At 37.3% G+C, this 25471-nt stretch overlaps 1 protein-coding gene across 9 annotated transcripts; it reads left to right on the top strand.

The window, feature by feature from the left end:
• Positions 1–107: 107 nt before the first annotated feature.
• Positions 108–25471, top strand: CCP110 (centriolar coiled-coil protein 110). Of its 9 annotated transcripts, none has more exons than XR_012161134.1 (15): positions 108–317; positions 3155–3304; positions 3936–4064; positions 6116–7724; positions 9126–9253; positions 10589–10793; positions 11532–11668; positions 12152–12268; positions 13408–13509; positions 13713–13829; positions 14372–14451; positions 15509–15571; positions 17129–17188; positions 22729–22850; positions 23029–23103. XR_012161134.1 is itself a non-coding variant. In XM_073362291.2 (15 exons), exons 2-15 carry the CDS (start codon positions 3167–3169, stop codon positions 23079–23081), a joined length of 3000 nt encoding a protein of 999 aa, XP_073218392.1. In that variant the 5' UTR covers positions 108–317; positions 3155–3166; the 3' UTR covers positions 23082–25470. The 9 variants fall into 9 exon arrangements, 8 of the variants coding, with proteins under 8 accessions (XP_073218392.1, XP_073218391.1, XP_073218390.1 ...); XM_073362291.2 differs by lacking the exon at positions 22729–22850 and adding an exon at positions 17786–17868 and having other exon boundaries at positions 10604–10787; positions 23029–25470; XM_073362290.2 differs by lacking the exon at positions 22729–22850 and adding an exon at positions 17786–17868 and having other exon boundaries at positions 10604–10793; positions 23029–25470.

The raw sequence follows: 25471 nt of genomic DNA, 5'->3' as shown, positions 1-25471 counted from the left end.
CCTGTCAGATTGCGTGAGGAAGTGGGCGCGGGGAAGCATTGTATGCTGGGATTTGTAGTATCCGGCTTGGCTCACTTAGCTGAACAGCCCCGTTAGTCGCCTCCAGCCGGAAGCTCTGGCAGGGGGGTGGGAAGGGCTGGCGAGAAGGGCGGGGTGCAGCGAGGTTTGCGGTTGCCAGGAGCCAGCTGCTCTCTGGCAGGGAACCTGGGTGCGCTGGGCCCGCCCGCCCCGTATCCACGCTCCTTGGGGGCCTCGGAGCAGGTACCGGGCTGTGGGCGGAGTCTGCCCTGGCGCGGGGACTGGGACGCCGTTCCGAGGTGTGTGCCGGGGCCCTGCGGCTGAGGGGTGCGACTGATTCCGGGCCTCCTCCTCCTCCAACCTGAACCTGAGGGGCCGCGGCCGCCACCTGCCTAAGGGGACCCGCCAGAACGGGGGCGGGGCAGCCCGAGTGAGGAGGCGGGGGGGGGGGGTTTGGCGCGGGGGATCGTCACCCCGGGTTTAAAATGCTCCAGCGTTATGTGGTGGGGGCGGGGGCTCTGCCCCCCGGGGTCCTGGCCTGACAGCTCCGCTTGTACCCCGGCGCGTGAGGGGCCGCTGCTGTCTCCGCACTCTCAGGAGGAGGCGAAAACTGACGCGGTTCTCCCCCCCACCTCAGCCGCTGAAGGCTGCCCCCTTGCGGGACTTGGTGTCAGGGATGTGCTCGGCGCGGTATACGATGAAGAGTCCCAGTCCCACGGAGTTTGCGTTCTGAAAGGCAGCTGTAGCTGAGACAAGGCTCAGAGGGAACGTTTTAGTTGCGGGGAGGGGTTGAGTGGGTGTTGGGGATGGGTGGAGAAGGCATTTGAGTCATATGAGTTAATGCTGGTGGACTTCACAGAAAGAGCAAGCCTTTTAGGAGGCGTTTGGATGAAGAGGGGATAGGGGCTGTGAGGAAATTAGGAGGCCGTTTGAAATTTAAGGGAGGGGCATTTTGGAAGAAGGCAGGAAGAGAGTGAGAAAAACACAAAGCATGCTAGTCCTGCCTCTCCCTTTGAGTTTCTTGCTTGGCTGTGAATTTTTAATCTGGATGGGGGTTGCCACCATATCAGCATTGTTGGTGGTGGTTTTGAGTGGAACCAGTTTTATGATTTGTAGGGAATTTCCGGTTTCTATCCAATTTGCAAAAGAGCCTGAAATTTAACATAGGCATTGGGGTTATCATTGCTATAATGAGACCTGATCAGATAAAAGGGAGATGAGGTGATAGACAGCTGGCCCCAAATAACTTCCTGACCCCAACAATCCTGAAAACAAATAACACACAAGACCAGTTACCAGCTGAGAATATTTTTTTTTCTTGGCTGAGAAGTTTTTAGCACTACTTGTAGAATGGTTGCTTTTGGATTCTCCATCACAGATTCAGTGACTCAAATCTTAATTTCTTCTCTGCACACTTAATAATTTGAGGGCTTTGGTTGAAAAGTCCACATATTTCAGACTGGGGTATTTTGACAGCAGTGGTTCAATCACTTAGTACAGAAGTGCAGTGAATTTCTATTGTGGAAGAAAGGGAGTTCTGTAAAAATAGGGAACAAGCAATTCTGGTAGTTTGTAGCAGAATTTTCTTCTCTTCTTTGGTTCTGAGCTCGTGGACTCAAGCAGAGCAGGTTAATAATTTATCAACCCAGGAATGTATTTTTCGCCTTATATATGTAGTTGTAGGTGGTTTGCATCATAAGTAACTCACGGTAATGACACACACTACTTCTGCTCACAGCTTCCTAACTTTGGTGTACCTTTCCTCCTTGCAGTCTCAGAATTGCACAAATTATTGTATAGAAGATCTAACAAAACACTTTGATTTGTACCCTGCCCTCTGTAGTAAAGCTGTAATTCCAGTAATGATTCTAATAGCATTACCATTAGGAAACTGGAGTAACTTGTACATCTTGGTTATAATTCCATTTTAGGATTCTAGTAATCTGTGGGGATTTTGTAATAACCATATTTTATATTTGTGAGAACATAAAGAGGGGATTGGAAGGAGGATTTTGTGCATTGGTGGAGATATGTCTTTAGGGGAATATGTCATTGATTTATTTGTTTAACCATGTGCTTTGTTAAATAAGGTACATAGATTTAAAACTTGCAAAAATCTGTCATGGGATTCAGGTGATGTACAAATCTTTCAGGCTCTAATTTTCGTGGCTTTATGATGTCCTCAGGATTCACCAATGGAATAACTGTACGGGTTCATTATGTACATGTCAGGGCACATAATTATTTGCCTTTTGGTTCTCGCTAGTGCTTCTCAATCACCTGTATTAGAAATGGTTGTTTCGGGTGTTTGATTAATTACAGCACCTGCAAACATATGTGTTTGCCTTCTATTGCTAACTTAAGTGGTTTATTTATAACAGTGCATTCTGTATTGCAAATCTCTATTATGGTACATCATAATCGAAGGAACCATCTATTCTTGTGATTACATCATGAACATTTATATTGAGCTGCCTATTTCTTTCCTCGGCCAAAACAGCATTCAAGGGAGGATGTAGATTTTGTAAAACAATAGCACTGCATTCATCTTAGACGCATTGAGGGCACAAACAATATAGTTTTGTTTATTTTCTAAACTGTTAGTTTAAAAAAAACTTACCTTCCTATAGCAAAGCTAGTTTGAGCCTAACCATGTTTACAGTGTTAGTTTGTTTTCCCAGTTTACTCTCAATCAAATGCATGCTTTTTTTTTCTTCACAAGTAACAATAACAGCATTGCCACCATCATATTTTTAGTACTAGTTTTTCTGATGTTTCACTGCCAAGGTTGTAAAGAATGGCTCTGTCAAGGGAGAACTGTATAGAGTAACAAGAGTTACCAGTAACTTGGTACCTCAGCCTCTTTAACAACTTAAGGTCCCAGTCCTGCTCCCACTGAAATCAATGGGAATCAAGCCCTTTATGAGACAGCAGTCTCTTAGGAACAATTTAATTTGGGGTTGACAGTAGCACAGATTAAAGAAGAATAAGTATTGGTTCTTTTTTGTTTCTGGTGGCAGAGACAGAAACATAACACATTTTAGAGAACAATTTATTTTCTAATTCTGTAAGCCAAGATTGTCATGTATATTGCTGTATTTTGTGTTCTTGTCAGTAATATTTTCTCTATGTGCAGTACAATATTAAGATGGAGGACTATGAGGAGTTCTGTGAAAAGCATCTTGCCAGGATCCAAGGAGAGTCAATTCAAAGGGAAACCTCTTCATCTGCTCAGAAGAATATCTCACTTATTCAATTCTATGGCATTCCTGTGCTTTCACCTCTGGTAAGATTTCCTTGTCAGTTAGGCATTTCTATTAAAAAAGAAGAGGACAACCATTTTTGTTTAGTTATTTCTGTCTCGATAAAATATGACCAACCTTGAGTAGTACAGGAGACAAGTAGTTGTCGGTAATGTTGAGGTTCAAAACCAAAATAAGGGTGGTGGGATAGGGGGATTGTCATGCAATGTAGTACAAGAGGATTTTGTCATTTGAACAAATTAGATTGTGGTGCCTATGACTTGGGGAATGCCTGCTCGATGGACTCCTTTTTTTCTTCCCTTCCTGCTATATCCACTGGTCTTTCTTCTCTAAAGGCTGCCCTTCCCCACTCAATAATACCCTCCTTTCTACAATAGTCCACTCCCGCTATACCTGTCTTGCACCACATCTACCCTAGTGTATTTCATAGACCGAATTCTAACAGGTAGCAGTGGTGTAAATTATAGTGTAAAAAGGGCATAGGCATTCTTTACTGCTGTCGTTTAACTGATCCTTGACACTACAGCTACTGCTGGTGGAGCTGGAGCAGTAGGGAATTACAGCCATAACATATCAAGTTTTTTTTTAAATATTTTTTTACATTTAATTTTCTTTTTGATAAAGAAAAGAAGTCACTGATACTTTGTTTTTCAGCTGAGTCTTGAGAGAAAAAAGGAAATGCATCAAGATAAACAAAAAGCAATTGATATAGAGATCTGGAAGCAGAATTCCAGGAAAAGAGCTTTACTGAATCGTGTTCAGGAGATCCTGGAAAACATGCAGGCAAGTTTGATGCAAGGTTTTTTAATTAGTTGTTGTAGATATTTTCATACACATACCAAAGGTCACTGAAGGCTCGTAAGTTCCCTAATATAAACTTGCGGTTACTAGCAGTTTACCCTCTTTAGACCAACATTTGCTAGTAATTTATATTGTACGACCTGGTGAACAATTACAGTGAATACATGTAATAGTTTTAAATAATGTTGTTAAGTTTTCAGTTGTGGTCAGTGCTCAATTTGTTTTTTGTAGAAATGAGCTAGTTTTTGTGGTACAGCTGTTGTTTTCATAACACCATTTAAAATAGCTAGATAGATTTCCTTCAGACTGGTCACTACTATAAAAACTGTTAACTAGTGACATTACCCTTTTTTCCGCCTGAAACTGTAGGCTAGTGACTAAATTTTGCAAAATAAGTAACAGTGCTGGTGTATGCTTCAAAATTTATATTGTAGTAATTTTTTCTTGTGCAATGATGGGACTTTTCTCAAGGGTTAGACAGGTAGATACTTTAAATCAGTGGTTCTCAACCAGGGGTCTGGAGCCCCCTGGGGGGCCATGAGCAGGTTTCAGGGGGGCCACTAAGCAGGGCTGACATTAGACTTGTTGGGGCCAAAGGCGCCAAAGCCCCACCACATGGGACTGAAGCCCAGTGACCCAAGCCCTGCCACCCAGGGCTGAAGCCAAAGCCTGAGCAACTTAGCTTCGTAAGGTTCTCTGTGGTGTGGGACTCTTGGCAACTGCCCTGCTTGCTACCCCTAATGCTGGCCCTGGCTCTTACATGCAAAAAACCAGTAGTTGTGGGCCGTGGAGTTTTTATAGCATGTTGGGGGGACCTCAGAAAGAAAAAGCTTGAGAACCCCGGCTTTAAATTTTTTTTAAATAGGTTTCTTAAAACAGTGTAGTTTGGGTTTTTTAGTAGGATGTAATAAAGCCCTTGAACTAACCTACCAGCTAAATGAACACAGTTTGCATTGGGCTTAAGTTTTATTACTGAGGTGGCAAATGTAATCTGTTGAGCTTCTTGTATTGTTTACTACTGTGTGCATGGAAACTATCACCTAACTTGGGATTTGAAAGGCAGACCAGGAGCATATGTTAAGAATACAAAAATAATGAGAAAAGAAAAGGAGTATTTGTGGCACCTTAGTGTAGCTCACGAAAGCTTATGCTCAGATAAATTTGTTAGTCTCTAAGGTGCCACAAGTACTCCTTTTCTTTTTGTGAATACAGACTAACATGGCTGCTACTCTATAAAACAAAAATCATGGTTTGCTTTCTTCTAGACCTCCTGCGGTTAGTGGGCACTTACGTTGATACAACTTGGGCAACCTTTTATTCTTTAGTTTAAATGTGCCTATTGTCAATAGCTGCACTGTTACCTATACCTAAAAAGGACTATGAATTTATACAAGTATACAAACACTGAATGGGATGTGCACATTTTTTTTTTTTTTGTTAGTTGCTTGCCACAGAAAAGTTGATATTTCTTAGCTCTGGTTACGTAATAAGGAAAACCAAAAAAGTTTTCTTGTATGTACTCTTTTGCATAATGCTTCTCTTAATTGGCAGTGGGTGGATCTGAGTTGAAGTATATTTAATGTTAATGCTGAAGTTATTTGAATTACATGTCTGAATAAACGCCAATGATACATTGTTCTTTAATAGTACGTTACATAAATGTTCAGGACAATTGGCAGCCACAATATTACTTAAAGAATATATGTTTAAATATCCATTTTTCTTTTAATATAATTTTATCATAGGTGGTGGTCTGATGATGATAAAAACTTCTGACTAAGCCAAATATTAAAATATAGTTATGTTGCATTCTCCTCAAATTACCTTTGCCAGTTGGAAAGGTCATCTTCTGCATCATAGATTAGTGTGGTTGCCATAGTTCCATTCTGTTCAAGTTGGAAAATTCATGTTCTATTAAAGTGACAGCAAACTAACTTTATAGATCAGAAGGCATATGTACTTAATCTTAATTAGAAAACAGAAGGGCTTTATTACACTGAATTGACATAATAACTTTCTGTTTGTCTTTGCAGGTCAGAAAGGTGTCTGGTATGAGTGATTTGGATCAGTGGGAGCCTGAGAGTGGTCACTCTAATTCAGAATCAAAAGCCTCAGATGGCTTCGCAATGCTATCAAATATCAATTTGTCAAGTTCTATTACATGCAGTGGTACTACAGATCTTGAAAAAACATTGGAAATTGTGCCAGCTATCCAGATTACATCAAGTGGAATAGACTCAGTTAGAGGCACAGAAGAACATATTCCTCCTGAACAAAGTGAGAATAACCTCTCAGAAAATATTGCTTGTCCGAAGGTTACATCTCCTGATAAAACACAAAATATGACTACTTCAAATGCACATGTAAACCAAGAGCATACAGAGGTGCCACCAGATGGTGAGGAAGTACCTGATCCTTATGTAATGAGTCTTCAAAATCTTCTGAAAAAGTCTAGGGAGTATATAGAGAGAGAGCAAACCAGACGTAGCTTAAGAAGTAATTCAAAAAGAAGTATTAATGAAAGTCTTTCAGATAAAGAAAATGATGCAGTTAAAACAAATCTCTCTGGGAAAGAGAGAGCGAGGTTTACAGGCAGGAACTGTACTCCTCTGACACTTGATAAACCAAGTCTTAATAAATCAAATATTCTTCTTCAAGGTGCCTCTGCCCAAGTAAATAGCACGCGTACATCAGCTTTACCCAGTTTTTCTAAAGTGGATATACCTACCAGAGCTGGAACACCCCCAGTTTTGGATTCGGATTCAGATGAAGAGTTTAAAAACACCTCTACCTTTGATAATGACAGTAGTATTGTCAGAAGCCTTACAGGTTCTTATGCCAAATTACCCAGCCCGGAGCCAAGTATGAGCCCTAAAATGCACCGAAGACGTCCAAGACCTTCATCAATGGGACACATAGTTATCAATAACCCTGTGAATGCCTATGAATTAAGCCCTATAAACAAGGGAAGAGCAATTGACTTGATCATACAAGATGCCACTGATCAAACCAATGCATCTGAACCTGTGCCAAAATTCACTGCTGACTTCACTGCAGTTTGTTCTAGCAAAGCTCACGTTGTCAACACGAATTCTTCAGAGACTTCAAATCACATGTGTCAGCATTCCATTAGTCAACTAGAGAGCAAAGGAATGATGGTGTCTTCCATAATGGAGGGAAAGCTGGAAGGTAGAAGGCCATACAAAATGGACAGTACCACTTGTACTGCAACTCCAAAATTGCATGAGTCATATGCAGTCAGTCAGTCAATGGTGACTCAAAAGCTCGTAACTATGAATGGACTCAAGCCAGATAGTTTATTAGAAAACACCGAAAGTAATTCACCCATGGAACTCAATAAATCTTATGATGTAGAAAATCCATCTCCATTACTGATACAAAGCCAGAATAAGCATCAGCAGATGGATACTCCAAATGTTTCTTCTGGAAATGAACAGTTTGTAGAAAATGGTCTTGAAAAAGTGAAACGTAGGCTTGATTTGGATATTGATAGTTCACAGAAAGAGAACAACCCATATGTTTTAACAGAAGAACAAGAGAAGTGGAGGTTGCAAGACCGAAGATGTCCCATAGGATCTGTTTATTGTAACAAGAATGAAACCTCGGGCAGTAGTACTAATGGTGAGATAACATTTTCTGTAGTCAGCCTTTTTCCAAGTTGGAAAGTTACCTTTAGTTAGAAATTTCATTTTTAGAAAATAGGCCACTGTCTTTCATCTGCGCCTTAGTTTTTTGATTATTCCCCTAACTTGTGCATCATTTATGATAAAATGACAGGATACATTTCTGTATTTTTATTCCACTAAACATTGAGTAAGGCCCTGTAGTAAACCAAGTTTTTCTGAAGGTTGCTATAGAATGACCAAAATGATCTTCCATAGATGAAAGTTGCCTCGTTAGAGGCAAAAGCCTTATACCTCCTACTTGATAATGAATGATATAGGAGTATGTGCTTAGACATTTTCATATAGCATATACCAGAAAAGGTATTCATTTTCTTGTTATATAAAACATTTTTTTATCTGATCTGCTTGCTCAAAATCACCATTTTCTGCCATAACCAGAGTCTTTCCTCTTTGTATTATAAAGTTTTTTGATATTGTTCTATTGAAAATTGTTGTGTATATAATTAGATTAGAGAGATTTTAAAAAAAGAAAAATGAAAGGCCACTGAACAGAAATTAAACAATCATGCCAATAAAGGCGCTTGCTATATCTTGGTGGAACATAAACATGAAAGGAGGAAAACTCAACTGAAAAATAATCCAAAGAAAATTTTACAAGAGCATGCATGGGTTTGTGGGGTGTGTTTTAAATATTCAGCCATTTTTAATCTGAAACCTCCAAAGAGACTGGAGAGATTCTAGCAGCACAGACTCACTGTGCATGTATGGGGACTCTTGTGAAATTTTTAATAACGGAAAGAAAATCTAAGGGAATTCTTGTGTGCCAGGGAAAGATCAGTAGGGCGCGTGAGTATGGTGAGCAGGGCTATGGTAGAGCAGTTTTTTTGAATTCTTAAAATGTAAGTAAACAGATGCACACTGCAAATAGAAACGTACATGCATTAAAATATTAGCTGCAAGTAACTTCAGTATTACCAGGATTGGTGGTGGTCCAGTTCAAGAATAAAAATGTCATGTATATGTCTGTTAATTTTTCTCTAATGAAGTCTGTAAAGAAATTATCAAAACTGAGTGGAATAAATGTTTTGTTCACTCAAGCAAGTAGTCATATTCTTTTCAGAGCTAGTCTCTGCATGTGACCGCTTGAATCTGGGATTGGTCAGTGCCATTTATACCATCCCATCCATAGATATGCTGATCTCACAAACATGCATATGAAATAAAAGAAAAATATTCTACTTCATGTTTTTGTGGCTATACCAACAGTGCTGTATAACACCCAGTGGAAAAATGTATTGAAAATGTGGAGGCTTGTTTATCTACCTTGCAGAACACTTAGAAAATGTAAGAATATATGATTAACGCTTTATGATGCGTGTATTTTTTTTCTCTTCAGAAGAAGAGATTTTGAAAAATAAACTGTTGGCTTTTGAAGAAATGAGGAAGAGACTTGAAGAGCAGCATGCACAACAACTATCCGTACTGATAGCTGAACAAGAGAGAGAACAGGAGAAATTACAGAAGGTGGGGGAACAAGATAGGAAAATGCTAACATGAGGTGTTTTAGGGTTAACTGCTCAACTTGCTATTTCAGTATAAGGAGCTGAAACAATATAATCTTTCTCTGAATGTCATACTCAGGATGGATATTTGTAATAAATCTGTCTGAATTTGTGGAAGCTCTTTGAAAAATATGATTGTGTGAAACCTTCTCTGAGCTTCCATTTTGATCTGGCTAGCAGCATTTAGAGCATTGAGAAAACTCATGCGACAAAAACAGGAGGCTTAGGACTATTCTCTGTTTTAGTATAGAGATGAAAGGGTATTCGCAGGAGAGAGATGTATAATAGATGTATGCTTTTGTATCAAACTGCAAAAGGCAAGAGATGCAATGGGGACTTAGACATCCTGGAAAAGCTAGACAATTACTGCACAGTCACATATTGACTTACATAACATCTTCGTGATCTATTAAAATAGCCAAAAGGGATAGGAAGCCAGGTGTGTATATTATTTGGGAAAGGCTGAGCTCTCCTGGGTTTCTTACAGTATATTTATTCAGCACATCTGTTTTAAGTGCAATTACCGTATATACTCGTTCTATATACTCATTCATTAGCCTGTTAGTTTATAAGCTGACCCCCAAGATGGATAGGTAAAAATAGTAAAAACTGTATGACCCTTTCATAAGCTGACCCTATATTTCAGGGGTTGGTAAACTTTGGCTCCCGGCTCATCAGGGTAAGCTGCTGGCGGGTCGGGACGTTTTGTTTACCTGGAGCGTTCACAGGCATGGAGCCCCTCAGCTCCCTGTGGCCGCGGTTCGCCGTTCCCAACCAATGGGAACGGCGAACCACTGCCACAGGGAACAGAGGGGCTCCATCCCTGCAGACACTCCAGGTAAATAAAACGACAGTGTATTAGATATTCAATTCAGTGATTTGATAGAGTTTTAAATCATCAGATTTTGGTGTAGACCCGTTTATAAGCTGACCCCGCTCTTTGATGTGTCACTTTTTTACCAAAAATATGCGGCCTATGAACGAGTATATGCGATATACTGTTTGTTACATAGAGATTAATGGAAATTAAGATGCCTTTAGATCAGTGATTTTTCAACCTGTGGTCTGTGGACACATGGGGGTCCATAGCCTATACCTAAGATTTCCAAAATGGTCTGCACCTCCATTCAAAAATGTTTAGGGGTCCGCAAATGGGAAAAAAGGTTGAAAACTGCTGCTTTAGATAGTAGTTAAACTGCCTATGTTGTATTGAAGCTTATGCCAAGATACAATTAATTGCTTGCTCAAAATGTATTTAAATTCCATTACGTAGAATCAAAGATCTGGTTTATTTCAGACTTTTAATCTGCAGGAGATAGAAGAGCAGGAAAGAAGGTTAAAAGGAAAGAAGAGTGCTACAGCAGACATAGAAATACCCAAAATGACCATTAGCAGTGGGATGGAACTGGAATGGAGAAAAATAAGCGAAAGTGGCTTGCTGGAAACAATGCTGACTCAAGTGGAGACAATCCATAACACAAACTCGAATAGCACTGGTAAAAGTAGGGGGCAAATAATTATTAAAAGCTTACTGGGCACTTTAAAGCGGAATATACAAAATGTACTGGCTTGTTCATGGTATTGATGATGGCAGCATCTCCGCTTCTTCACTGGTTGGAATCCAGTCTAGGCAGGAAGTACTGAAAGTTAGCACCTTACAGCTGTTTAGCAGTCTTTGTAAAATGTATTAGTGGTCTTAGCAGGCTTGTGTCCACTTTGCAGGATCAGAAACTATTACTGTAATAAAATTCTGAAAATATCTTCCTTGGTCATATGCCTTTTGGATAAGATCTGGTACAGTATCATTTTACTATCTGACATGCCATCTATTGGGGACTTTTTCACACACTAGCATAGTGGTGGACCCTTTCCCACTTTGATTAGGATATTTCTGCATTTTGAACAAGCATACGTGACATAAGAATATGGTGCATACAACACAAGGGAAAATGCTGGCAGCAGTTTTAGTCCAATGTATATCCCGATGTAAAGTAAATTCAAGAAAGATTTGGTTTTAATAAAGAATGTTAGCTGCTATCTCTAAGGTGCCACAAGTACTCCTGTTGTTTATTTGGTTTCATAGAATATCTCTGTACATTTAAAAAAAAAAAATTGCAGATGTCATAAAACTGTGTGTGTGTAACTGGTGTATGACATGTAAGTATTTGAATAGTAGTTTGTGTGCACAGCCTTCCTGTTTAGTACTCATTTGTTTAATCATCCATTCTCTTTTCATATAGGTTTTGCCAACACTACCATACCCAGTAGTTTTGGTTCAACAAATGAAGCTCCATTCTACCTTTGGGGACCATCTGGTAGTGGAATGTCAAAAATATCAGCATCCAGGCTTATTAGGGCCAAAACCAGGTGGTCTCAGGTGTGAAAATTAAATTGATTTAAACTTTTCTCCCTTTTATTTATTTATTTACTTACTTACTTATTTTTATTTGCTTAACCATGTAATTCTTTCAGGACAACTGCTACTGCAGGTATGCATTAATAACTTCCAATGCAAAACTACTAGTTGATCCACAGTTTTTAGATGGATTTGTACTAGCAGACAAAAGAAGAGAGCAGAACAATATTTTTCTCATTACAGTACAGGCAAACTAATCATGTAACCACATCTTTATTCTGTTAACCAAATTAATACTGGGGAGTTCTGGCTAGCCAAAGTGTATTTGGCAAAATTTAATACCTGGCTGTTAATACAAGATAGGTGTACAGACAGTTTTGTTAAACAAGTTGCAATCAATTTAATTTAATTTATTTTGAGAAATTAAAATTCAGAACTTTTATTGGAGTTGATATTAAAGCAAAGAAAATCTCTTAATTTTAATCTCTCTTTATCTCTTAAAAGGCCTTCAGTCCAGAGATGCAAATGAAGTTCAGTAAGATCACTGCCTTGGCAAAGGGATTTCTGACTCGTAGGCTCATGCAAACAGAAAAATTGAAATATCTTAGGCAAACCGTAAAAGTAAGGAGATAACTGTAAAGATGCTTGCTTTATGCATTTCCCCCCACCCCCCTCCTGTTGGTTTCTTCTACTTCCTTTCAGGTGACAAATTAGATCTAGACTTTTTGCCAGAGCACAAAATTCATTTTACTTTCAGGATTAACTAATGAAGTTTACTTCATAAGTAGTATAGCTCTATTGTTTTTAGAGAATGAATTAACTACCCAAAACATAGTTGTTAATTATTGCATGCTGTGTGCATACCACTTTTTTATAGTGTCTCAATAGTACCTTGTGCTTTTTTTGAAGTGACCTATAAACCATTCTAATACAGACTGAAGTTGGATAATTGTTTCTTAGATATATTCTTAATATATCTAGTGTGCAAACTTTTAGTTGAAATGAACCTTGCATGGCAGAATATACCTTATTCCAACTTTCATATCTGCTGTTTTAAAACTTTTTAAAATCTAACTATATGTTTCCTGGATCCTGAGTTAGTACGGAGGTTTCCTGTGTCAAACTTATGCTGTGATTTTGCAGCTTTCTAAATATTCGAATAGTTAAATGCTAAAATTAGGGTCATCAAAGGTATTCTTTTAATGTCTATCTGTCCCTGATTAATTTCATATGAGGAGAGGAAGCTAAAAACAAGGGAGTGAGAAGGGAAAAGAGAGATGAGTGATTTACCCCTGTCACTGCTGTTGCTCAGAAAGACAGCAGTAGGAAAAGCTGGTGAAGTGGAATGCCATCTCCATGAATTTGAATATTTCTTAAGTCTAAGGTGTAGATTTAGTATTAGTTGCTCCCGTACAGCACAATTGTGGAGAATGGTGTTTGTGTGTAGATACAAAGTAAAAGATGTTGAATAGGATACGGTGTATAGGGGAACCCAATCTTGCAATAGTGAGAATGCTAAGTTACTTCTGCTTTGTTACAGGAGTAAGGCCAAGGAGGAGATCGTCTAAGTGCCCCATTTTTCTTTTAGAGGATTACGGTTAAATCCATGTCTGTTTAGCTACCCACCACTCTCTGCCAACACTATCCTTTTCCTCTGAACTTTTGAGATTAAGGAAGCAGATGTATAAATGGTTTGAGATTTAGTTCCACTCAGTGTGAAAGATTATGTATTACACTTAATCTTTCTTTTTATTTTTTAGGATACTATGGAGTTCATAAAAATTTTTCAGTCTGAAGCTCCCTTAAAGAGAGGAACTGTTTCGGTGCAAGATGCATCCCTACAAGAAAGAGTGATGGCTCAAGTAATGTATATTCTAAGCTTTTCTTTTATAATTACTCCATCATTGTAAAAGAGAAAAATTATTTTATCTCTGACAGAGATATCTGAAGATTTCAGAGGTCAATATCTGAAATAATTTTAACTATGGCCATTTTGTACCGACACAGAGGGTTTTAAAATTTAGTTTCTCCAAGAAAGCCTCATGGAAGCTTTGATTTATTTCAGCTGCGAGCTGCGCTGTATGACATCCATGATATATTCTTTATAATGGAAGTATCTGAAAGAATGCATATCCTGCGTCATGATCGTGAAGTTCGCAAAGAGAAAATGCTGAGGCAAATGGTATGTTCCAAGTTTTTATCCAGTAAGAAACACTTAAAACTAGGAAAATGTATACTTTTTGTCACAAGTTAACTATCTGTTGTTAGTGATTGGAATAAGATACAGATTTTTTTTTCCCCTGACCCAGTAAGAAATATAAACCTTAGCTTTTCAAAACAATCTTCCTGATAATTGTGTGGCTGTAGCTGTGGTGCTCCAGTAGTTAAACTTGTTCAGAAAGACTCCAGTCTACAGTAGGGACTTGGTGCCTGGATGCTTCCAAAGTGTGTGTGTCTGTGTGTGAGAGAGAGAGAGATAATGGAATTAATTTGATATCAAGAGAAAAGGTACACATAACTTTTTTTTTATTGGTTTCGTTATTTTAAATTAAAGTTTGGAATGTTAAAAGCTACATCACCAAGTAAACTAAAAAGAGCTGCATTAAATCTTTTAAAGCGGATTTTATAATGAAAAGTGCCAGTCTTTTCATTAAGGTGGGTCAGATGGGGCAACTGTAATAAAAGTAGTAACAAATATTAGTATCCACTACTGTGTTTCTGTAGGCTAAAATAAAGACTCCACGAGAGAGAGTGACACTTTCGACAGCTACACAGAAGTCTCTGGATAGGAAGAAGTACATGAAGTATGTATGTATTTAATATTTTTACTAGAGAGAATTGGAACGAAGGGAGTTTTACTTTGAATACAGCTGAATCTTTAGCAAAATAGTTTCTTACAGATTTTGGAAGTCTCATATTTGCTAGAAAGACTTTTTTATATGTATGATTCCCTTTTACATAAGGGTATAGAATTCTATTTCTTTATAATGGCATTTTTTTATATAGACAATATATATTTGTTCCCATGCTGAAAACAACATAAACACTCCTCATCTTGTTCTCTGTACCTACTGACTGTTCTCTAATTCACTCTGAAGTCTGATCTCCAGAATCATGGTTTACGTTTATCATTGTCCAAATACCCTCTGTATTTGGCTGTAACAACTCAAGTGAATCACATTACTGCAGTTAATGGTGCTGGTGACATAAGCAGGTGACATTCCTGCTGTTAGCAGTAATGACCCAATGCCACACCATGGTTATAGGGGACTCTCTTCCATGTGAGATGCCATCCTTTGGATAAGGTAAAATTTGCCTGCTTGTAGCCAATAAAATCCATAACTATTTTTGAAAAGATTAGTGGTTGCCCCACTCCCGTGACAAAATTCAATATAGGTAGCTGCATCCTGCCTACAAAAATTTCCTCTAGTTCTCAGTTGATTTGATATAATCTTCACTCTGTCCTGAGCTATGTGTAATGTTGCTGTGTGCTGTTAAGATGCTGTTTCAGTGATGAGTGAAGTGACTCCTGTGTGACTAGTCTGTAGTTGGTTTGCAAAGTGTGAGTGCTGTATTTTTAAATTATTTTCATGGCTTTCTCCAAAATTAGCTGTGTATGAGAACAAATGCATGCATGTTGGTAGGAGTGCCTTATGGCGTAATGGAGACAATTGCTTCTGTTTGTGTTGCAGTTGGAAAGTGTAGTTTGTACTGTACATAATTTTGCCAAAATAGTGGCAGTATTACTTAGGTGGCTTCCTTTTATTTTTCTAGCTTCTTGTCTGACAATTTTTATATTTTTTTCTTAAGAAATGTTTAAAAAAATGTATTTGGATACTTAGACTTTTTTTGTTTCATTAGGGCTTCAGAAATGGGAATGCCAAATAAAAAATTAATCCCAAAACAAAATACTCCTGAAGCAAGGTCAGTGAAAATGACTTGTTTGTAATTTATACTAAAATGTTAACTGTTTTACAATGCTAGGTCTATTGACTGTTTGCTTGCCATCAACTAGTCACCTATTGTCATTAGCCCTGTGCATTCTTCATTACCCAGGGGCAAACTATTATATGAACTTGCCTACAGTTAATAAATAGTACTTTTCCAGCTTTAGTTTTTCAAGATTAATATCCTCAAACATGACCCTTCGTGTCTGTTTGTTTATTTCATTCAGTTCATCCTGTTCCCAAGTTTCTCAAGTGTTAGGTACAGTGGTAGCATCTTTAAGCAAATGCTTGACGCTGTTTTTGAAACAGTATGATATTGTTCTTTTCACTTCCCCAGACATGAACCTTCATGTAGCGAGCTGTAGAAACTTGTCAAAATGGGGGTTATTTAAAAAGATCCTCAAGCTTCAGTAGCATCCTCGCCTCTAGATTGTAAAGAGACAGGTTCATGTCTCATACCTGGCCTATTTTATACTCTGTATTAATAAACTAGTACTGAACTGTTAAAGGTGCTGCCTTCCAGATAACGTCTGTCTACACTAGAGAATATTGGCTAATACCAGTTCAGATGCTCAGAATGCTTGTAAAATAGCATGCAGTGTTTCACAGGTATGCCCTCTACTGGTATGATAGCATCATCTTTGAGCAAATCTTAAAAATAGCTTTGCCTACTTAATTTCAAACCGTGTCAGTGCGAGTTTGATCGGAAACATGAAGCACTGCAGCTGCACTGTTTCAGTTGGGCCTCACAGGACAATCCCATGACGACAACTAAGAGCCACTGGTCATGTCATTCCCAAACAAACATAGTTATATACAAAATTTAATGTAAAAAATTACAAAAATAATAAAAGCAAGATCTGTCTTCCCAAGGACCAATGTATGAAGTTGGTGATGCTATTTATTGTGAACCCCAGGCAACTCTGTTGAGCAGCAGGTGCAGGGGCAAGTTATGGCCTCTGCCATGGCATGTGTGTAGTTCTGCCCCCACAATGTGTGAGTGTTGATCTACAAGCAGAAGCAAATAATTCAAATAAACCACTGGTGGAGGGGCAGGAGGGCAGCATCATAGTAATCAGTGAAAATATTTATTACTTGTATGAACCTGCTCCAGGTTTCTTATCGGAAGTCTTGTGATAAGTACCACAACTCAGAGCCACAGCAAATGTTGGAGGTGGTGCTGTGTGTGGGTTCACTATACCAGGGTAATAAGTGTATGCACACACAACTGTTGCAATAACAGTTGGTGCTAGAAATGCGTAGCAGCTATGTTTCTAAATTGAAACAGTTCAGTCCTTTAGTATAGACACCTGTAAAATAGATTCCTTCTTTCTGTCTCTGAAGGCTATTTCAGTGCTTTTCTTGAGTTTTAATGGTTGACATGCATAACTGGATGCTCTCTGCATTAGCAACATGTAACCAAACACTATGCTGGCTTCTTTGGGATACTTGGAATGTGGAAGGCAATATATAAAAAATAAAACTTGTTTAAAAACAAAATAAACACAACTAATACAGATTTTGTTTTTAACAGAGTACTTCAGCCAAATCAAGGACAAAATACTCCAGTTCATAGGCTTCTTTGCAGGCAAGGGTAAGAGTACAGTATGTGCTTTAATGCACAACTTAAAGGTTGAAAGCAAATACAGTATCTGAGTCAAATAATTTCTAAGTAAGATCTACATGCACAATGCAAATATTGTTCAAATGCAAAATGGCTAACTTACAATTCATGGTGAGACAGTTCTTAAATTTCCTAGCTTTTGTTTTTCTTATACTGTAAGGGAAAAAGTGCAGTGGTCTCATACTCTGTTTTTCATTTACACTGTGTTCTGACATCTGTATTTGTAACATTCATTCCATTAAGTTTTGCTTCCACTCACTGAAAATGAAATATAATTTTATAAGAAACATATACCTCCTAAATAATGCGACATGTACTCATTAGATCAGTTTCTTGAATAGAGTAGTAAGAAAAAAAGTGTGCATGGAGAGTTTCTCCTATAAATGTATATGCATAACTCCTAGTAATGTTCATAGGAGTTTCACATGTGCAAGTTCTGGAAGAGACTCTACTGTATCACTTACAGTTGTTTTCATACCAAGAACAGTTTGATAGTGTGTTTCTTTATTGGATACAATCTTTGGATTTTAATGCAAGTGACTTATTAACTCTTTTATATTTAATTAGAACCCCTAAGACATCAATGAAGGGGGTTGAGCAAAATAGAAAGAAGTCCTCAGAGAGCAGAGTGCCTAACAAGGCAACTTCAGGTGTGTAGAAAATGGGTTCTTGGATCTCTTTTTAAAACGAAGATATGAGTGAGTTACTAGTATCAAGAAAATTTAAATGGGATATCGTGTTTTCCTTTTCTTGCTGCAGTAGCTTTGCTATAATGCACTTTTGACTAAATCAACCATCTTCCTATATATGTTTATAAAAACAAAAAATGTGAGTAACTTAAAAGTACATTTTCAAATTCTATAAAAGACATGTACAGTTTAAGATTACTGCTTAAATTCCTTCTCTCACCAAATGCCTGATTGCCAAAAATACTCAATTTTTAGTAGCATATGTAAAAACGCACTAATCATAAGAGACCTGCAGAACTAGGGTAGATAGATCTAGACTCTGACCTAGATATTTATATTTTTGTGCCATTTATTCCTATTTCTTAATATATGTAAGACTTGTCCTCAGAAACTAAAACTCAGAGGTCATGACATGGATTTTCAGAAAATTTACCATTAGGAATATTATATGAATTCCCTACTTTAAAACATCTTGTAGGATGCTATGCTGTACATTAGATATTAACAAAGAAGATTTATGACCCTTTTTCCTCTGATATACCCAACGCTGTGCATGACAGTTTTAGATGAGGGGTAGTCCAAGTTCCAGATATGGAGTTTAGTAGTTTGTTTATCTATTAATAAAAAGGGGTTTGGATGGAATGCCTAGCTATTCATAGATGTGGTTTTGTCCATTCCATGCCTTAACAAAACATTAGTGAAGCAAACATTTTCTGATACTTTTCCACTTTAAAACTTGAATGTAAACAGTTGTGATTGATTAAAACTAAGTAAAATCTTTTTACTCAGTTGGTCTTTGTCATCTATTACAGAAATATGATTTAAGAACTTAATTCATGTAACTCACTTCTAAAATTAATGCATTTGAATGGTTGGGTACCAATGAAAAATTAGGATCATCTGGGATCCTATTAAGGAAGGAGAACCATAATTTTTTGGGATGCAACAAGTGAGCCATAGTACTCTGTATGATTTTTCTATCCAATCTTCTTGTTGTATATAGGGGAAAAATTCAAACTCCCCACCCACTGCTCAGATACTATTTAGCTAATGAGAGCTGACAAAAACACAGGCCAAGGTAGGCAGGAATTGTTCAAACCTGTAAGGTCACTCAATTAAAATTACAGAAACCACACTCTGAGGAGTCAATGTATTCTGGCCTGCTTGCTTTAGCTAATCGTAACTTGGATATCGTGACATTTTGATACTCAGCAGTGAAAATAATCCCATTTATGATAATGGCTCCAAATTTTGTCTGGCCTGCCTTCATGGCCCTTTGATGAATTGCTGTAAAATTACTCAATGTCTCATAATAGCTATTTTGAACTTCTGACAGTTGTTTCTAACTGGCTGTATGGAGGTGTGGTTTAGTTATGCTACATAACTAATCTCCTTATTTCATCTAGAGTGTTTGAGCATCAATGTTTCCATGACATTTGTAGTATCAGCACCTCCATGTTCTTCCAAATACAAATAATAAATCAGGCAATATCCATCTGTACTAACTTAACAGCAGTGCACTGTGAGATCATTATCTGGAAGAAGCCCTAACAAGTGTAAAAGAGATAATCTGAATATTTGTGCAGTATTAAAAAAGCTTAAACTTGAATTAATACATGTAAATAAAACTTGCATTATGTACATGTTCAAACTAAATTGAATAGATTACCAAATTATTTACAGAATAATTAATTATTCAGTTATAAAAAAACCCACCTTGAGTTTGGAATATTCCAAACTGTTTTCAAAAGATGCACTGTAAACTGTTTAATGTGGGCGAGGCAACAAATTGTTTCCAGGGAGTGGTCATGCCCAAATAACTACAATCTTAAAAAAAAACAACTGAAAGCTAAACAAATTCATGTATGTTCTTTTATTTTATCTTACATTTGTGAGTGTGCTCCTGAAAATGAAGACTCAGCACTGGCTTGGTGTAGGCATATTTCTTTCCATAACTCTGCTAGTGCATGTCAGTACTGACCTACAACACCTCTGCTGTTTTAGTTTTTGACATTCCTTAAGCGTAGACTGAAAATGACATGGTGGGTTTGTTGGGTTTAGAATGTGGCAATCAGACTTAATCTTACTTCTGAGCCAATCAGAACTTGAATGCCTATCACTAGAAGTGAAATGCTCATGTACCAACCCATCTACTCTTTCTTCCTCTTTTTTTTTTTTTTTTCTCTGACTGTCATTTGAAATTTCATCTCCAAAACTTGGTCTTCCTCTCTCAATTACAACCATTGATTGAATATCTTCTCCCCTCTAGTACGCAAAATAATTTTTCATTTAGGACCACTAATTGAACACTTCTGTTTTTGTGTTCTTCTTTTGCCTTTAATATTGAGCTTTGGAACAAAGGTGAATTTCAAATTAAGTGTCTATGCCTTTTGCTAGTGAGTTTAACTCCTCTAATTCTGGATCTACGTGCCCACTTCTATCTTAGTTAAGAGAGGAGGTTTTTTTGTTTTGTTTTTTTAAACTGGAACATCTAAACATACTGGGCATGTTTTGAAATCTAGACGTGCACTTCTGCTGAACATAGCTGGTACACTTGACAGCAGAGAAACAATAAATAGCTTTTACTTTTTCCATCAACTATGTAGGTTGGGAGTATAGACTAAAAGCCAAAACCTTAAGGAAATGTCCTATAGAAATTACTAGAAAAGGAGAAACTTTTTGTAGTTTAGTTTTTGCAGTTCTCCAACTACCACATACACAGACATTAATATAGAATTGTATCACTTGTATATATCCCTTGAATTCTATACAGGGTTAAACTATAAAAAGATGAATTCGTAATAAATTCTGTGGACTCGTACTAAATTTCTATATAGCCCTATTGGTTTCATTCCTACTGAATTCTATAAGACTTTTCCATAAGGATAGGTAAAATAATCTTTCTATATACTCTGTTTCTCTCTCACATACACTCATGGCTATTCTTAATTGTTTTGTAAATTGATTTTAATGGGAAATAAGACTGCTTTTTGTTTTTTAAAGGTAAAATCCAGATCATTGGTGAATATATTCAAAACTGTCAGTTTATTTCCTGTAGGTAGGCTTTGATCCATGTAGTGTGCACATGAGGGTTGAGAGAGTAGTGTTGTGGCACTGATAAGGTACCATGTTCATCAGCCCTGTTACTTCATCTTATTGGACCATGGGTAAGCTGAGGGGTGCAGGCATTGCACGTTGCTGGGTCGGCAAGAACATTTTTATGATGAGCTGTGAGGGATACTGATGTGGTAAGACCTTTAGAATTTCCGAAGCTGCCTTGCTGTGTTTCTTCTAAGTGCAGCTCTTAAGCGCCTATAAGTACCCACTTTTCCTGGCTGCCAGTAGGAGTAACAGAACATTCTAAAAATAGCATCTACTCACATCATCCTATTCAGTGGATTGCATGCAAGTACCTAAGACCTGGCCTTTCTCCACTCCCCTTCCCACCCTTTCATCTCACTGCTGAGCACTGTGCATATTTCACTACACAGGTGTCTGGAAAATGTGGTCTAGCCCTTTGCCCAGTAGCCTGCGACAACTGAGCCGTTAATCTTGAAACATGCTTGTTCCCAGCATGATAGAATTCTTCCAGATTCACAGAATTGAGATATCTCCCTTTGGAGAGGCATAAGCCAAAATGTGACTCAGATCCTTAGTATAAGAAGAGCTCTGTTTGATGGCTTATATATACTTATAATATATACAGTACTTAAATTCTGGTTATGAATTTCAACTCCTAGACCTCTAATAAGTTATCTCCTGAAAAGACAGTTCAACTTTGTTAGGATTTGAGTATTCTCTGACTTGTATATTTTCCCTGTCTTTGTTCTAGTCTGTTTAAGTCTATGGCCTCCTTCTTGACATTGATGTAACTCCTTAGGTAGTTTTTCTATATACATTAGAGCTAAAGGGAAAACATACCCTCTTAGTGTATGTCCACCTCACCTGTTCCTATAGTAAAATCTGTTAGAGGAGCTTTGGGGAAGAAATCTCCAAGAGGAAATCTCTTCAGAGTTCCTTCTTTTGTTTGTTTGGTGGTGGTGAGAGGAGGGTTTGCCTCCTCACCCCCTTGAAATAAACTGGATGATGTTGCAGGAAGCCAAGGCTATCTTCATGAAGGTGCTCTATTTTTCCATCCCCTCCCTCATATCCATTGGAGCTATGCTACCAGGATGACCACTCGTCTGCAGCTGCCTTGGTGAAAGTGGGGTAGAAGGGAGAGTTGATTTGTGGAAACTAAAATAGAGCCATTGGGAGACGAATGTGCACCTTGCTCCTGATCTACCAACTGCTTCCTTCTGACCTGCTCAGGCTTTGCTCCTCACCCTGTGTGGACTCCATAGGGTGGGGTGAAAGGGATGCTGTGGAGGGGCTGAACCCCCATTCCCTTTTACATGCAGAGAGTTTCCTCTGTGCATGGATATTTGGGGGTGGGGGAGATCAGGCCAATAAATAACTTACTGAAATACTACAATTAAAATGTAAGATGCTAATGTATTTAGGTTGTGTATTTATGCTTTGCGTTGTTCTTGCTCAGTCTGTCTTTCTTGGGTGGTTCTTAAGATACTTCTGCCTTTGAGGGTGGGAGTTAGGGTGGTGAGAGACTGAGTTTTTTATATTTGTCTTATAGGGATGTAATATAGTAAAATGACGGTAGATATTCATTGTATAATAGTGAAGAGTTAGGCAGTTTAGAAGAGTTAAATGATCCATAGTAGCTTAAAATGCTTAGCTAATTTTATGTAATCAAGTTTTATAGTGCAATATAGAAACCGCCATCATTTCAAGTTTTCTAATCTTTTTAAAATTTATATATTGCAGTTGTAGGTGTTTTGGAGTAGCAGGAAAGCAAGGGGAACACTTACTGAGGAAGAAAATGCTATAATGTATAGTTATTTACAAGCCTTTTTACAACTCGAATAACCTGTTTTATTCATTTTAAGGTATTTGAGATAGAATTATGAAAAATATTAATTTTAAAATACATCTATTTAAAAGCATATTTGAACAAGTTTGTGTATTCCTGTCCTTACATTTTTCAGTGTTTATTGGACAATTTTTTTATAAAAAGAACAGTTACAATCACAGAATGTTAACTTTTTGTTTCTGCTTTATTTTTAGGAGTATATGCAGGAAGAATCCAAAGAAAGAAGCCAAATGTTGTGACAATTTAAGACGACAGCACTCACTCGGATGAAAAAAAAAAGGCTATTTTAATGCAATAGTCTCTTCACCATTGGTTCAGATCTTGCATCTCCTATATGTATGCTTTGAATTGACAAATGTACACAGTTAACATAACATTTTGCATATTTTAAGGACATACAGTAGATTTTTATGGAATGATGTTAAAGTAATGGAGAAGGGTACAAATAAGTTCAGTTCTTATACTCATGAAAACAAATTGCATGGTACAAACCTGTTAGGTATTCAGATTACTACATACATATGTCCACATTCAAAAAGCTTTGCTATAGAGAAGAATATAGTGCAACATTATGTTTGTTTGTATCTTTTTGCCATCTCTCTGACTTATTCTTGTATCTATCATGCACTTTTTTGTACTCTCGAAAATATATTTACAATGGCAGTTCAGACACGGTAGTCTGCATAACTGATTTCCTATATGTGTACCTATTTTAGCCTTTTACCCTAAAGTTAGAGAAGTTACACAAAGAAAAGATAACTTATTCAACTGTAAAAATACTGTGTGTTTTTCCTCTGTGTATTTGTTTGAGAGCAGCATCACTGAGTGTATCATCACATATGAATGTGTTAACCTGTCAATTTAAATACTAATGACTGATATTGTTAAACTCATTTCTGTTGACTGTGTTTCAGACATGGACCTGAATTAATTGCTGGCATAAATGTGCAATTCCATATACATGAATGAAGTCGCCCCTGTTCACACGGGTGGTGAATTTAGGCCACTATGATGAAACATTCCAGGCAATTTTTCCTCCATACTGTTTACTGCATTTTCTAATTCCAAACTATATTTTGATCAAGATGAAATATAATTAAGATGTAGCAATTCTATGACACTGTGTACAAGAGTTCCAGAAGGAAAGACTTTGTTTGCCGCTTCAGACTTTAATTGTCCTCAGCAGTCATACAGATGACTGTTTCATACCATTATGTGTCTTACTGTTTTATTTTTGACATTCCTAGATCTACTTTATTGTCTAAACAAGTAACCTGGAACAGTTTTTTTTTTTAAATAAAAAATAATACTGTCATTAGTAATAGATCCAAGCACTGAAGCCATGCTTCCATGTTCTGAGTCCCTAAAACTTTGCAAGACTTAACCTCCAAAATACATGCTCCTGTTTGCCCCTGTCTTTTTGGCTATTTCAGCCATTATGAACATGCTTCTTTAAAGAGAGGCTGCTTAGTAATTTTAATCTTGATAATGAGCTTCTTTGAAACTTTCCTTGGTTTTCAAATAAAATAGTGAAAATCTTTCCCCTGTGTATATCCATCCTTAAAGGCAGGTATTATTCAGTCAATAGCATACTTATGTATCCTCACATCTTTAAGGGTGGTAGAGAGGAGGACTGCTTAAACAAAATAAAGGGTACATATTTAATAAAAATGTCAAGTTCTACTGATTCACTAGAATAAATTTGCTATAACTCTTAACTTCACTGCAGTTAATCCAGGTTGGCATTGGTATAACAGCAGACTTGACCCAAAATATTGTCAATATTCATTAACTATCTCAATATAAAAATTAAATAGTTGGAAGGAAAAATGCCTTAATACAAAAATGCATTTATGAATTAATAGAACTTTTTTGGGGATGGCCTTAAACCTACAAGTTATGGTTTCCATCTACAAATCAGTACCTTATCCTGTACCTTTTGTTGCATTATTATAAGCAAATGTTACTTATCATGCAGTATTTTAAACTGAGCCAGACATATACTTGAAAAAGAGGCAATACTAATACAAAGAAATATTTAGAGGATTAACAGACTACTCAGTGGTTGTGTACTGTGGTCTTATTTGAAGGCTCTGAGGCAGATCCTCAGCTGGTGTTAATTTACACCAGCTGAAGACCTACACCTATCTGTTTAAAGGTTATTGTTCTTTAGTTTCCCACCAAAATACAAAGACTTATTATGATAATCTGAACTTCTTGGATTCCTAGTAATTTTCAAAACATTATTTTTGTTCTTAATTTTTGCATTACTCTACTGTTATCAGTCTTTTAGAGGAAAACATTTCAAGGGTAACAAAGAATGACAAGTGAAATGCATCCTATTTTATTAAGAATTCTAGACTACCTTGCAGTTGGCAAGTTTAGACTGGCTTACTTGCTGTTGTATGTTAGTGCTAAAAATTGATTGTAGATGTTTTCTGTACTTAACTAGCATTTGAGGCAATACGTAAAAGTAGGCTTAGTCTAAATATTTATTTTAAAAATGAATGTTCAACTTTTGTTGAGGTTTCTTAACTAAACCTTTTTTACTTTAAGACTGTTTCAAAGTTTGTGTACTAAAATATCATTGCAAAAAATTTTTAACTTTCATAAGGCCTTCTTCACAAGTGCCAGAAT

The sequence above is a fragment of the Lepidochelys kempii genome, chromosome 10, assembly GCF_965140285.1.
Source record: "Lepidochelys kempii isolate rLepKem1 chromosome 10, rLepKem1.hap1, whole genome shotgun sequence".
NCBI classification, from domain to species: Eukaryota; Metazoa; Chordata; order Testudines; family Cheloniidae; genus Lepidochelys; species Lepidochelys kempii.
Note: the sequence above shows the minus strand (reverse complement) of the source record. Positions and strands in the feature narration are given on the sequence as shown.

What these genes read in the sequence shown, in the direction of transcription:
- CCP110 (XM_073362287.2), top strand. Translation starts at nt 3,167, where the DNA reads ATGGAGGACTATGAGGAGTTCTGTGAAAAGCATCTTGCCAGGATCCAA. An exon ending in AGATCCTGGAAAACATGCAG is followed by an intron (nt 4,065 to 6,115) that starts GCAAGTTTGATG and finishes TTGTCTTTGCAG; the next exon opens with GTCAGAAAGGTGTCTGGTAT. An exon ending in CCAAAACCAGGTGGTCTCAG is followed by an intron (nt 11,669 to 12,151) that starts GTGTGAAAATTA and finishes ATCTCTTAAAAG; the next exon opens with GCCTTCAGTCCAGAGATGCA.